Source organism: Hippocampus guttulatus, chromosome 3 (assembly GCF_054856545.1).
Source record: "Hippocampus guttulatus isolate MCC_2025c chromosome 3, RoL_Hgut_1.0, whole genome shotgun sequence".
Taxonomy (NCBI): Eukaryota; Metazoa; Chordata; class Actinopteri; order Syngnathiformes; family Syngnathidae; genus Hippocampus; species Hippocampus guttulatus.
In genome coordinates this window covers 2,690,263-2,705,706 of record NC_141263.1, presented here as the reverse complement: position 1 = coordinate 2,705,706, position 15,444 = coordinate 2,690,263, and the positions used below count along the sequence as shown (strand labels likewise).

The 15,444-nt window shown below is 44.1% G+C and overlaps 1 protein-coding gene across 3 annotated transcripts in view; it reads right to left on the bottom strand.

Moving 5' to 3' along the window:
- Positions 1-15,444, bottom strand: part of efl1 (elongation factor like GTPase 1) — a 72,082-nt gene that overhangs the window by 2,865 nt on the left and 53,773 nt on the right. For 2 of the 3 annotated variants that reach the window (XM_086106215.1, XM_086106216.1), the window contains exons 18-23: positions 12,255-12,359; positions 12,056-12,185; positions 11,424-11,550; positions 7,363-7,567; positions 5,713-6,230; positions 5,421-5,605 (exon numbers count right to left, since the gene is read on the bottom strand). In XM_086106215.1, the coding sequence (XP_085962341.1) occupies positions 5,421-5,605; positions 5,713-6,230; positions 7,363-7,567; positions 11,424-11,550; positions 12,056-12,185; positions 12,255-12,359 (1,270 nt within the window). The remainder of the gene's footprint in view (positions 1-5,420; positions 5,606-5,712; positions 6,231-7,362; positions 7,568-11,423; positions 11,551-12,055; positions 12,186-12,254; positions 12,360-15,444) is intronic. The other variant, XM_086106217.1, reaches the window with a different exon arrangement.

The following is a 15,444-nucleotide window of genomic DNA, read 5'->3' as shown; positions in this document are numbered from 1 at the left end:
ACACATACGTTTGGGTCTGCCAGGTCGGACCGGATTCTTCCCCCACCATCGGAGCCTACTCACCACCAGGTGGTGATCAGTTGACAGCTCCACCCCTCTCTTCACCAGAGTGTCCAAAGCATGCGGCCGCAAATCCGATGATACAACCACAAAGTCAATCATCGAACTGCAGCCAAGGGTGTCCTGGTGCCACGTGTACACATGTACACCCTTATGTTTAAACAAGGTGTTCGTTATGGACAATCCGTGGTGAGCACAGAAGTACAATAACGAAACACCACTCGAGTTCTGATCAGGGGGGCCGTTCCTCCCAATCACGCCGCTCCAGGTCTCACTGTCATTGCCCACGTGAGCATTGAAGTCGCCCAGTAGGAGTACTCTCCAGCACACCCTCCAAGGACTCCAAAAAGGGTGGGTATGCTGAGCTGCCGTTTGGTGCATACACAAACAACAGTCAGGACCCGTCCCGTGACCCGAAGGCGGAGGGAGGCAACCCTCTCGTCTACCGGTGTGAACCCCAATGTACAGGCACTGAGCCGGGGGGCAAGGAGTATGCCCACACCTGCTCTGCGCCTCTCACCGTGGGCAACTCCAGAGTGGAAGAGAGTCCAACCCCTCTCGAGAGAACTGGCACCAGAACCCAGGCTGTGTGTGTAGGTAAGTCAGACGAGATCCAGTCGGAACTTCTCTACCTCGCACACCAGCTCGGGCTCCTTCCCTGCAAGAGAGGTGACATTCCATGTCCCTAGAGCTAGCTTCTGAAGCCGAGGATCGGACCGCCAGGGTCCCAGCCTTTGGCTGCCGCCCAGCTCACACTGCACCCGACCCCTTTGGCCCCTCCCATGAGTGGTGAGCCCATGAGAAGGGGGACCCACGTTGTCTCTTCGGGCTAAGCCAGGCCGGGCCCCATGGGTGTAGGCCCGGCCACCAGGCGCTCGCCAATGAGCCCCACCTCCAGGCCTGGCTCCAGAGGGAGACCCCGGTGACCCGCGTCGGGGCAAGGGAAACTGAAGTCCATTTGTTTTATTCTTCATAAGGGGTCTTTTGAGCCGTGCTTTGTCTGGACCCTCACCTATCACACTCCTCAGCCTCCCTGGTAAGGTCTATTCAGGGGTGCTGGAGAGGAGGGTCCGTCAGGAAGTCGAGCCTCAGATTGAGGAGGAGCAGTGTGGTTTTCGTCACGGCCGTGGAACAGTGGACCAGCTCTACACCCTTAGCAGGGTCCTCGAGGGTATGTGGGAATACGCCCAACCAGTCTACATGTGTTTTGTGGACTTGGAGAAGGCGTTTGACCGTGTCCCTCAGGGAGTTCTGTGGGGGGTGCTTCGTGGGTATGGGGCACCGAACCCCCTGATACGGGCTGTTCGGTCACTATACCACCGATGTCAGAGTTTGGTTTGCATTGCCGGCAGTAAGTCGGAATCGTTTCCAGTGAGGGTAGGACTGCTGCCCTTTGTCGCTGATTCTGTTCATAACCTTTATGGACAGAATTTCTAGGCGCAGCCGAAGCATTGAGGGGGTCCGTTTTGGTGGCCTCAGTATTGCATCTCTGCTTTTTGCAGATGATGTGGTACTGTTGGCTCCTTCAAGTAGGGCTCTCCAACTCTCACTGGAGCGTTTTGCAGCCGAGTGTGAAGCGGTTGGAATGAAAAATCAGCACCTCCAAATCTGAAACAATGGTCCTCAGTCGGAAAAGGGTGGCGTGCCCCCTCCGGGTCGGGGAGGAGATCTTGCCCCAAGTGGAGGAGTTTAAGTATCTTGGGGTCAGGAAGGGGCGAGAGATCGACAGGCGGATCGGTGCAGCATCTGCTGTGATGCGGACGTTGTATCCGTCTGTCGTGGTAAAGAAGGAGCTGAACCAAAGGGCGAAGCTCTCAATTTACCGGTCGATCTACGTCCCAACCCTCATCTATGATCACGAGCTATGGGTCGTGACCGAAAGAATGAGATCCCGGATACAAGCGGCCGAAATGAGTTTTCTCCGCAGGGTGTCCGGACTCTCCCTTAGAGATAAGGTGAGAAGCTCGGCCATCTGGGAGGGGCTCAGAGTCGAGCCGCTTCTCCTCCATATCGAGAGAAGCCAGATGAGGTGGCTTGGGCATCTGATTCGGATGCCTCTTGAACGCCTCCCTGGTGAGGTGTTCTGGGCATGTCCCACCGGGAGGAGACCCCGAAGACGACCCAGGACACGCTGGCGAGACTATGTCACCCAGCCGGCCTGGGAACGCCTCGGGATCCCCGGGGAGAGCTGGAAGAAGTGGCTAGGGAGAGGGAAGTCTGGGCTCCCCTGCTAAAGCTCTTGCCCCCGGGACCCGGCCCCGGATAAGCGGTAGAAGATGGATGGATGGCATCAAAACAGAAAATCAAGTGAGGAAATCACAAAATAAATTCTATATCACCCTACAGAATTGATTTTGTGATTTCCTCGCTTGATTTTCTTTGTGGTTTCATTGAGGTAATAATTAATTTACGTTTTTCGGAGGCGGCCATGAACGCCTCTCGAGTGGAACGGAAGAGAAGGCACAGAGACGAACAAATATGTACAGTACCTGTTTTTGTTGAGACTGTGAAAACCATTAATAAAGTCTGCGTTTAAAAAAAAAAATAAAACCACAACCACAGCTCTCCTTTTTGCAAAAAAATACAGGTGCGTCTTTGTCCGTCTCCATGCCTCCTTTTCTTCTGGTCAACTCGAGAGGCATTCATGACCGCCTCCGAAAAACGCATTGGCATTTCCTTGATGTAGCTCCAACAGTACGATCAGATGTCAGTCGTAGTTATTTATTCCTTTGTTGTGTATTCACAAATGATGAAATCACAATATAAATTCTGTAGGGGGGGGGGGCTATAGAATTTATTTTGTGATATCCTCGCTTGCTTTTCAGTTTTGATGTATTATTTTCAATTTTTTTAGTTTCATTGAAGTAATCGTTCGTTTACATTTTTTGGAGGCGGTCTTGAACGCCTCTCAAGTCGAACGGAAGAAGGCACGGAGCCAGACAAAGACGTACCTGTATTTGTTGAGACTGTTTTTAAAAATTAAAACCACGGCTCTCCTTTTTTCGGAGCTGCAACACAAACTTATTTAATAAAGCAGCGACACAGTTCACTGAACCAACACCAAGTTATAACATTGGAAGCATGTCTCCAGGAAGGAGCCATCTTGGAGTCGATGTATTACCGTAATGACCATACACAAGACACACTGGATTTTAAGGTGCTCGGTGAGCTTTTAAGAAATGGAAGACTTTTTGGTGCGCCCTATAGTGCGGAAAATACGGTACATATTTAAATTTTCAGATATTAAGATTAGAATGAGGCAAAATAACATGCTTTTTCTCTCAAATATATTGTTAGAATCATTTGTTTCAGATGTACTGTAGTTATTTTCTGTATAAAAATTTATTTGGTGTTCAAAAAGTGTGAGTCCTGAAAAACAGGGGGTCGTCTTATAATCAGGGCCGTCTTATATTCGGGCCAATATGGCAGTTAGCCTTTAAATGACTAAATGACATTAGCCGTTTGCCGGAAGACTGATTCACAAAGGTCTGATCAAAGACTCTATGCATCTAATCAGAAAAAAGAAACACATGATTCGAATGTCCCCGACTTTGATTTCCAGGAGGAATCGGCCCAAGTTCCTCCTCTTCCACAGAGCAAAAGAACAACAAAAAAAAACCCCAACTTGGTGTGATGGTCCGAATACGTGCTAGTTTTAATAGGTTTTCTAAAATCTTGGAAATGTCTTGCAGTGCGAGGTGTGAATTTGTGAAGAAGCTGTAATTGTCTTATTTCAATAAGATGATAATCTTATTTTCATGAGATAAATAAGAATAATGTGTTAGATTTTATGTCACGGTTAAATGTTGATTTTTAGAGAAAACCAGCATTAGCGAGGATGGTTCTTTGAAGGAAGCCACTCATTGAGGAGCCGTTCACTTAGAAGAGCCGCTCAGAAGTCTCTTTCATGTTTTTTAGGGTTCTCTAAAAACCTCAATGTCAATGTTTTCACATGGTAGGATAAAGAGGGGTCTGAAAACATCTGGCACAGAACAATGAACTCTGAAAGCAATAAAGTAGTATCTGTTGTACTTTTCTTCTGCCACTCAGGTTTCTAATCTGGCATATTACCATGCGAAAGACAAAGTGCTCTCACTTTTCCAGGCTTGAGGTGGTCTCTCCTTTCAGAGAACAGTTTTCCCGTTTTAGCGAAAACTCTCGGAAGGCCTCCGATATACTGTACCATTCAACTTCCCCAAGTCGCAAGTTCTCCGGCAGCTCCTCCTCTACATCGATGCCCAGTTTTCCTCCAACACTGGCATTTACTCCTCCTCTCTTCTCTGCTTCGTCCCTCCGTGGCTTGTTGTGTTCTAGCTTCGACCATGGCACTGAAGTGCGCAGTCAGCAGCGCACTCAGATTTCTTTTATTTTTACTTTTTTGCACTTGCTGCAGAGCGCAAAGACATTAACATCACTACCCAGCATCACGAGTGAGAACTGGGATTGTAATGGGTTCCCAGACTCAGTAACTATAATAATATTACAAAAATATAATGAGTAAGGCATTTACTAATGACTTGATTTCTGTCTAAACATCCTATACACCTGCAATGTCTTTTAATGTGTTACCCCAACACTGGTGAAGACATCAGTGTCATCATGTTATAATTTGTCACTCTAAATGAGGAAACCTAAATATTAATATGCAACACTTTCTCTGAATCTCTGCCAGTGTTCTTGATTGTAAATCAACATTCACAAAATCTTCCTAGACAATCACAATTTCCCACCACTGGTAAGCTGTTTTTAGAGATGGCATGCGAGCTACCCATGTGGTGATTGGAGGGGTGCCAGATGGCACCACATCAGTGACCCCTGGTTTATATGGCATGTACCCCGCCACCCAAAAAAAAAAACCCATGACAGCATACTGTATAATTGTGTGAGGATTAGTTTCAGCAGACTTTTTGATGATTGTTGTGATGATCAAATTAGAGATCAGATCACCTTTGAGACCACAGGTGTCAAACTCAAGGCCCGGGGGCCAGGCCCGCCACATCATTTGATGTGGCCCGTGAAAGCAAATCAAACATGGCAACTTCTATGATGCTTGCTAAAATCTGTACCACAATTTCAAATGCTCATATGTAATATATAAGAGAGGTATTCTAAGTTTTCTTGGTACCAAACCCCTCATTACAGTAACTTAAACTATAGTTGAATAAACCATTATTCCTGACTTCTTCATATGGTTTCACAGTCATAACGGCCCTCCAAGGGAACGGTCACGACAGTGTGGCCGGTGACAAAAATGAGTTTAACACCGCTGTTTTAGACCAATGTACTCAGAAATCAAGATCAATTCACGGGGTGCAAATCGTTTTTGCTGGCAACTGTATATGGGCTTGCTGAGTAATTACCTCCCAATGACTGAAGACCATTTGTGGACTGGCAAGCCCACTAGTCCTCTTGCGAATTTCATCTGCAAAGCCAAAACTCTCAGCGACGGGCAGGACAGCCTTAACGATGAATATTTCCGTTCCTTCCTTCATTTCTTCATGGAGAATGCGGCCTTCACGCTTTCCAAGAACACCATATACTCTGCCTGTATGTGGAGAAAACACAGGCAAAGACAACAACCAAAAAATGGTGTCCACATTTTTTTAGGAGATCTCAGAGATCTTCAGGACTTAAGAGTTACCAGTCTCTTACCCAGAACCTCTGCGGTAGCCATGATTTCACAGGTGTACATCGCAGCCATGAGTCTCTGGGGCTGAGCCTGGAAAGCGTGGCGGCATGCCTCCTTCATGGCAGCAATCAGCTGGCCTGAAACGGGCCCGTAGCAGTCTGCAGGGGTGGCCTCTTGACAGCGTTTGGTTTGACTTGGCTCAGTGGAAGTCACTTCCAATGAATTAATGCTTTCGGGGGCTTTACTACCTCCCAAGGCCTCTTGAAATGTGCCACTTTCTTCAAAGGTATTTTGATGTGGTGAGTTTGAAGACTGTACATCCCATCTTTCAATGGAGAAGCAGACCCCCATGAGCGGCTCTTCACACATCGGCCCTGACAGGGTTGCTAACTGGAAGCCACTGACGATGCTGTTGTCCAACTCTCGTATCATTTTCGCCTGAGCTCCATCTTTTCCAGATGTATCTTCTCGACAAAGACACTGCCACAGAGATGGCCGATGATATCCCTCCAGCTTGTTCAGCAGAATGTTCGGGCCGCACCTTCAGCAAAAACACAATTCACAAGTTGAAAGCAACAAATGATTGCACATCTGTCTAATACAATCAGGCTTTCTTAAAGGGGAGTTTTGGAAAAACAATTTAAAACATTTGGAAAAACTATTTACATTTTTAATGAATTGACTGTATTCATCTTATGCATATGTTGTTCTTAGGGCTCCATGGTGAGTGACTGGTTAGCACTAACAGTACAAAGGTCATGGGTTCGATTATGACTCCGGCCTTCCTATGTTAAGTTTGCATGGTCTCCCCATGCCTGCGTGAGTTTTCTCTGGGTTCTCCGATTTCCTCCCACATTCCAAAAACATGCATGGCATGGTTACAGGATAAAACCATTCATTCTGTATTGTACTGTACTTCAATTTAAATGGCATGTAGTGATATGTGACATTTGTAACATGTTCACCAGGTTCAATCATATTCCCATTCAAGGCCAAATGATGAAATTCTTCCATTTTTGCCATTTATATCATAGAGACATGGCTACACTGACGTGAAAAAGTATTTGCCACCCGCCTGTTTGTTTTTGTGTATTTATCATTCACAAATGTTTCAAATCATCAAACCAATTTCAATATCACTCAGAGACAACCCAAGGAAATACAAAATGCAGTTTTATTTTAAGGCACAAAGAAAATCCAATTGATTGATTTGAAACCTTTGTGCAAAAAACAAAACAAGAAAAAAAAACAGAAATCAGGAAGGGGGAAAACACTTTTTCATGGCACTGTATGTGCACAAGTGCATGAATCTTAAGGCGACATTGTAGATAAATTGGGGCAGTTAAGGGCATCTTTTGAGGGATGTTTTTATGTGTCTTTGTAAAAGTGCTTGAGTGATGGCGTATTTCAAAACCGCCCCCAAAAAATAAATAAAACAAAGGTACGTAGCTGCTTTTAGTTTACCATACAAAGACAACAAGCAATCCCATTTTTATCTCTCGCACGCACGCGCGCGCGCGCGCGCGCGCGCGCGCGCACACACACACACACACACACACACACACACACACACACACACACACACACACACACACACACACACACACACACACACACACACACACACACACACACACACACACACACACACACACACACACACTCTTCCAAACCTGCGAGGTCCGAAAGCCCATATCTGCTCCACAGCGTTCCTCCACTTCCTTCCCTGGAGCATGCTTTCCAGTTGGGCCTTGAGGTCAGCAATGGCTTCCAAGGTCTTAACACTAATGTCTAGATTCCTCCCTTCCCTCAGGGACATATTGACTTGTTCGAGAGTTCGAATGAGTGCTGAGCTGTTTTCCAGAAGACAAGTCACCTCTGAAAGAGATGATTCGTGTTAGGACGGCATACTTGATGAGATACACAGCAGTGATTATAATGACAAAAAGTACTGGTACTCAGTGATCCCTCGCTACTTTGCGGTTCCAGTGCATCGTGGATTAGCATATTGTGATAAAGTTCATTATTTTCTGTAATGTACCGATAAACATTAGACTTTCATATATTTTAGATTCATTACACAGAACTGAAGCAGTTCAAGCCTTGTATTGTTTTGATATTGATGATTTTGGCAAAAAAAATTAAATAAAGGAAAAACCAAGAATACCTCTAAAAGAATTTGCATATTTTATCCGACCAATCAAAAAAAGGGGTTTTAAAACAAAAAAAGTTAACCGTCAAATAATTATGTTCAGTTATGCACTCAATACTTGGTCGGGAATCCAGAAATGACTGATTTAATGTGGTGTGGCATGGAGGCAATCCGCCTGTGGCACTGCTGAGGTGTTATGGAGGCCCAGGATGCTTCGATAGCGACCTGAAGCTCACCCACAGTGTTGGGTCTGGTGTCTCTCAACTTCCTCTTCACAGATTCTCTTTGGGGTTCAGGTCAGGAGAGTTGGCAGGCCAATTGAGCACAGTCATACCATGGTCACTAAACCATTCCCCAGTGGTTATGGCACTGTGAGCAGGTGGCAGGTCATGCTGAAAAATGAAATCTTCATCTCCATAAAGCCTTTCAGCAGATGGAAGCATGAAGTGCTCCAAAATCTCCCGATAGCTAGCTGCATTGAACCTGTCCTTGATAAAACACAGTGGACCAACACCAGCTGACATTGCACCCCAGACCATCACTGACTGTGGCTACTTGACACTAGACCTCAGACATTTTGGCATTTTCTTCTCCCCACTCTTCCCCCAGACTCTGGCACCTTGATTTCCAAATGATTTGCTTTCATCCGAAAAAAGTACTTTGGACCACTGAGCAATAGTCCAGTGCCGCTTCTCTGTAGCCCAGGTCAGCCGCTTCTGCCGCTGTTTTTGGTTCAAAAGTGGCTTGACCCATTTCCTGCACATACCTGTGCACGGTGGTTCTGGATGCTTCTATTCCAGACTCAGTCCACTGCTTCCACAGGTCCCCCAAGGCCTGGAATCGGCCCTTCTTCCTCAGGGTCCAATCACCTCTTATGGTTGTGCAGCGTTTTCTGCCACACTTTTTCCTTCTTACATAGGTGCCTAAATACAGCACTCTGGGAACAGCCTATTCGCTCAGAGATTTCTTTCCGTGTCTTGCCCTCTTGTTTTTGAGGGTGTCAAAGGTGGCCTTCCGGACAGCAGTCAGGTCAGCAGTCTTACCCATGATTGCGGTTATGAATCATGAACCAGGCTGGGAGTTTTTAAAAGCCTCAGGAATGGTATGTGTTTTGAGTTAACGTGTTGATTCAGATGATTAGGTTAATAGCTCCTTTAGAGTACCTTTTCATGATATGCTTATTTTTTGAGATAGGAATTTGGGGTTTTCATGAGCTGTATGCCAAAATAATTAGTATTAAAACAATAAAAGACCTCAAATATTTCAGTTGGTGTGCAATACATCTCAAATATATGAAAGCCCATACTTTCCTCTCCCCATCCCCTTTTTCCAACTGGTCCGCGGGATCCCAATGTCTTTCCAGGCCAGTCGGCAGACATAGTCTCTTCCGCATGTCCTGGGTCATCACTTCGCCTCCTACCGGTGGCACATGCCCGGAACTCCTTATTAGGGAGGCATCCAGAAGGGACCCAAACCAGATGCCAGACCCACCTCATCTGGCTCCTTTCAATGCGGAGGAGCAACGGTGACTGAGCTTCTCACCCTATCTTTATGGGAGAGCCCAAACACCCTGCAGAGGAAACTCATTTTGGCCGCTTGTATTCAGGATGCCGTTCTTTCAGTCACAAGCTCCAGGTCGTGACAAAAGGTGAGAGTAGGAATGTGAATCGACCGGTAAATCGAAGGCTTCACCTTTCAGCTCAGCTCCTTCTTCACCACAATGGACCGATACAGAGTCCGCATTGCCGCAGACGCTGCACCGATATGTCTGTTGATCTTACGTTTCATCCTGCCCTCACTCGTGAACAAGAACACTTGAACTCCCCCGCTTATATCGAATGATCACATCATTAGAAATTAGAGTTGTCCCGATCTCGATCACGTTAAGCTGATTATAATGGGGGTTGGCGGGAGGAGTCTGGGATTTTTATTTATTTAGCTTTTAAAGGCTACAAGGCAACAAAATAATCTAGAGATACACAATTAATACTAAAAGAAAGAAATATATAACAGCACATTTTCATGAATTTTTCAAGTTACATACAAAATTGTTGTAGAAAATATGCCTCTAATTACGTCCACGTATCATCAAGTGAACCATCTCAGCATGGATGTGCTTCTCACGCGATCGTTTGCTCTCTGCACAACTCACTACAATAATTGTGCTGTTTTTTGTTGTTGTTATTTTTTTAAACTCTAAATTAGACCTCAGAATGATTCAACGGTTATGATTGTTTGTAAAGGACCCAAAACGGCGCATAACACTCCGCGGCAGAAAGCTGTCATCTCGTGTTTGCAACTGGAAGCTTTTCATGCACACATGCGCATCTAAATTAAAATGAATTAACACTTGAAATGTATCAGTCTATATGGAATGGATGTATGTATTACTATTCAAAAACTGAAACTGGTGTATTACTGAAACAAATCTTTCATGATATTCAGATTTTTTGACAAGCACATATATATATATATATATATATGTATATACATATATATATATATATATATACATATATATAACAGACTGTATTTATTGTACTGGAGCATTTCTTGAATTAAAAAAAAGAGATAAAAGTCATTGTCTTTGCCACAGAGCAGCAAGATTTTGTGAGTGCAGTCCAAGGTTTGTTCCCTCTACATACATGCTGCAGAAAATGGGCAAAAGAAAAACATCTGAATAAAATTGTTGTGCTATTCTGGAAGAGACTCTTTTTCACTGGAGGAGCTCTTTTCTTTCTCCCCTCCTCACTTAATGTAGCGCACAGTGCAAAGATCTGAGTTCGATTCAAGACTACGGCCTTTGTGTGTGGAGTTTGCATGTTTTTCTCCTGCCTGCGTAGGTTTGCTCCAGATACCCCGGTTTCCTCCCACATTCCAAAAACATGCATGGCAGGTTAATGGAACACTAAATCTTCCCTTGGTGTGAGTGTGAGCGCAGATGGTTGTTTGTCTGTGTGTGCCCTGCGATTAGCTGGCAACCACTTCAGGGTGTATGTACCCCGCCAACTGCCCGAAAACAGCTGGGATAGGTTCCAGCACGCCCACGACTCTTGTGAGGATCAGCGGCTCAGATAATGGATGGACATATTGACTTATCATGACATGGCCCTTATAAAATGATGTCGCGATTTAAGCCCTCAACTTATTTCTGGTTCAACCACATCCACTCCTAGTTGATGCCCCACCTACTCCAAGTCCAGCTATGGATACAGAACATGAAGCTGGGTGAACAGATACAGGCACTGGTGTACTCGCACATCCCTCGTGCTAACCAATTTGACAATCATACTACCTAGGTAAAAAATAGAGAAAGATCTACAGTAATTGCAAATTGATAACCGGGAACTTAGACGTTGGTGAAGCTGACTATGTTAGAGATGGGCTATTCGATGGAAGGAAGGATATTATATCTATCGAAAATTTAATTTACAAGTCACAACACAGAAAAATGTGTTCAACAGGACTACAGTTTGCTTGAGCATACTCATACTTGTGCCCACTTTGTTGACGATTAGTGAGGGAAATGGAAAGTGGATGTGGATATGGAAAGTCAATAATTGGTGGACATTTTGGTCTTACCCTGTGGCAAGGGGATTGCACGGACGCTGACAGTAGCTTGTTTATTTGGAGTGGTGAGTGTGACCAAACCACTGCTGTCAACATCAAGGGTCTCCGAAGAACGACCATGAGAACCTTCCTCTTTTACCTAACAAACATGGAAATGAAAACAAACATGATGATTTGTACTTGTTTCATGCTGTCAGCACAGCTTTTCTACAATTCTGACAATTATGGAATGACATTTTCATGACAAAGCAAATACTGCTCATGAGAAAATATTTTCATGAACTGGAAGAAAAAGCCGACCATTTCTGTTTCACGTTAAAACATGTTTATAAGTGCAAAAGTGGGTCAGAAAAATAAAGCAGCATAAAGTTCATTGTAATTTTTCTCTGAGAATAGTTTGGAAAACTGAGCTTTATCCTCCTTCCCTTATTTTTTTTAAAGGAATTTTAGAAATGGTTAGTTGTGAAAATGACACGTTTGAAAAACTGATCAAATTAATTGCAGACTGAATTAATTTGATCAGTTTTTAACACAAGACATTTTTGCCCCAAATATGTTAAAAAAAACAAAAGACCATGTCTTCTGGCCAGGTACCAAATGAGCCACGGCTCTGATCATGTCGAAGAGCAGAGAGGTTCACCCACCTGGTGAATGACGGCCACTTTTTGCTGCTTGCCAAGATCTTCATTCACCATGTCCACTTTTGGAGGGCGCACCACTGTCTCTCGGAAAGGAATGATGGGCTCAGACGCGCTGATCTCAATTTTAGCAAACCTTTGAAAAACAAGTTAAAATCTTGTGATATGAGTAGGCTAATTACTGCCAATAATGAAAGATGAATACTTGTTGCCGCGTATCGTAAGCCACTCGGGTGAAAAGGGGAACGGCGCTGCCAACCAATCACCACCTGGTTGTGTGGAGGCTCCAATGGTGAAGTAGGAGGCACGGCTAAAAAAAACCGAGAACCAATTTATAAAGTTGGTGAAATAATGCAAATCAATCATTTTTTTTTCAGCCCTCTCATATACCAGTAGAGCCCCCATGGTCCATACCAGGGATGAGAGTGGCTAGTGATGAAAAAAGCGGAAGGGGGCGTGGCCGGGACAGGGGCGGGGCCACTTACAAAAGTGGCACTAAACTTGCTGAAGATGAAGTGTATTGAATTTACACACTTGAACACACACACATTTGAAACTTTAACAGAAAAAAATCCCAAGATTGTTCACTATTCTTTCAAGTGAAAATTTGTGCAATTTTGCTTATGCATTCCTGGTGAGCACCAACATGTACCTTCAAATTTGCTGCTCAAAATCAAAACTAAAAATGGAAACACATTCCCTGCCATATTTAAGATTTGTTCATTACTTGTATTCATAAAGTGTTGTGTAAATGTGATAAGAAGCTGTTGTTTTTTGGTTTGTTTTGTCACTTTGTGTTTGTTGTTACGTCGTGTGGACCTGATGTGGACTTTTTTCAGCATTTTTTTGGCCACGACATTCATCAAGGAGGAGACTTTGTGCTTGGTGGTTGCGCCTTCTCGGCAGCATGGGTATACCAGCACTGTTTTTGCCTGGGAGGAATGTCGGCGCCATTTGACTGTCGTTGCTGGACTGTCCCTGGGCGCTTGTGTCTTGCGCCTGTAATGGGCAGCATTTTTCACAGCCCCGCTTTGTTCAGCGGAGAGATCGGTGCTGTTGAACGGTCTGCGGCTGGATGGATGTAAGGCTTGAGGAGCCGACGATGAGAAGAAAGGAGCGTTAGCGCGGAGCGCCGATGCGGATGTGGAACTGGGAGTCGCGGCTTGGAATTGAAGTGGATTTACATGGGACAGGAGATGTGAGCCAATCTCTTTTTCGTCAATGGACGCTACAGCTTCGTGTTTGCTTTCAAAACTTAGCTTGTAGCAGACATATGCACATTTTCAGCATGACGTCTCTGATCCACTGGTGAAAGGACACTTTGATCCTCTCCTCTTTCATCTATAACTGCTTCAGACAACAAAGTGTATGCAGAAAAGTGGTGAAGATTGCACGACTGTCTGTGTCCTATGTGTTGTGTTGTGTTATTTTTGTTATTTTCAGCAGACGTGTGCACATTTTTAGCATGACGTCTCTGACCCACTGGTGAAAGGACACTTTGATCCTCTCCTCTTTCATCTATAACTGCTTCAGACAACAAAGTGTATGCAGAAGTGGTGAAGATTGCACGACTGTCTGTGTCCTATGTGTTGTGTTGTGTTATTTTTGTTATTTTGACTTCAAAATGGCGCCGCGAGAGTGGCTGCCTTTCCAGCAGCTCCTATATTTTGTTGTTCTACTTCTTCCTTTCATAACTTTGCTGCTGTGAATTGGGAATTTCTCCATTGCGAGACTAATAAAGGATTTCTTGATTCTTACCTCATACAGTGATAGTGAAGTCCCACACTCTACTACATATGGGTTATGAATGTATTTTATTATATAAAGTGGATGTCTATTGACAGTATATACAACAATATACAGTTTCATGAGGTAGAATACTTTATTTTCTCATCATTTTAAGCTTTATAGCAACTAAAAGCTTATTGGTCCTCTCTGTCTTTTTCACTCTCTTTTTAGCCAACTCCTCTCGTTTTTACACATGCTCCAGGCTGTCGAAAAGCGCTTGAGATCTAGTAGTTACTTTTCAGTAGAAATCTCTGTTTTCGGTGTTTCACCGAGGTTGCGTGACTCTGTAAAGCTTTCCATCCTCTCGATCCGTATAGAATGACATCGTCACACACCGTACACCAGTGGTTCTCAATTATTTTCTATCATGCCCCCCCCAAGGAAGAGGAAAACATCTCGCGCCCTGACCCCCCCCCGCACGACTATAACTAGTATCATTTGTCTATAAAATTGTTATAAGTACACCTTTGCATAACACTGTATCCTTATTAACGTATAAGAGAAAAAAAGAAAGAAATATGGACGAACTTTATGGACCAACTTACAACAAAGAATAGCTTTAGTAACTGGAACAGAAAAGATTTAAAGTGCATCTGAAATTCAAAAATTACATTAAATCCTTAATTTAACAAATATTTTTTGACTGACCATGTCAAACCATACGATACTGAAAAATAAAATTACATAAAATCAATAACTAATAATGCATTCAAACTAATCACCAACATTATCTCAGGAGCACAATATTAAAAAAAACTTTAACCAGCAAAACAAAAACAAAAGAATTTGTGCTTTTTTTTTTTTAAATCAAAGATGATGTCTGGATTAATGACTACAATGAGCACGTTTTGCAATGCACAGCTTTTTGAAGCGAGGTTTGAAGCAATACACAGCAACTCTCGGCTCTTGCTCAATGTGTAGCCGAGACCTGCATTTTAGTTTACTGAAGTAGCAGTCACAGAGCGGCATGATTGTTGGCAATATTCGGTACGTTTTAGCTGAAAAAAAACTCAAGCAGTTTATCAGCGTGATTGGGGTGTAATGTCTTTAACTCATTTACACCCTTTGACGTATAAATACGTCAATTTGCACATAGCCGTTCCCTCCCCATGACGTATTAATACGTCAATCACGTGTTTTCATGGGGGAGGGTGCAAGAGAGTCCGATGCAACTTCTCACCACAGGATTAGGCTTGACGGCAATGTTAAATAGCAAAAAAATGGCCATCGGGTGGCAGTGGTGCAAAAATCAACCAGGATCACGCAGCAGAAGTAGTAGAAAGGGCGTATAGTGGAGGAGGGGCATATGTGGATAGTGGATTAGAACATTAGCAACTAGCAACGATGGAGAAAAGGAAATAACTAACTAAAAATGATTTTTTTTCCCGGTATAAAAGCGTCCTCGAAACAAAACAACAAAGGAGATGGTGTTTGTGTGGAAGAGAAAATGACGCTTCGGTCACTAATCGAAAGCGGCACCCGTCAAACGAACGTCGGCCTGCACAAACATGGCGTGCTACACGCAGCCCGCGTAGCTCACGCCGAGTTTCGAGTTCATCTGATGAAGATGAACTTGCTCCACGTCAGCGATCATCGCTTGGCAGAGC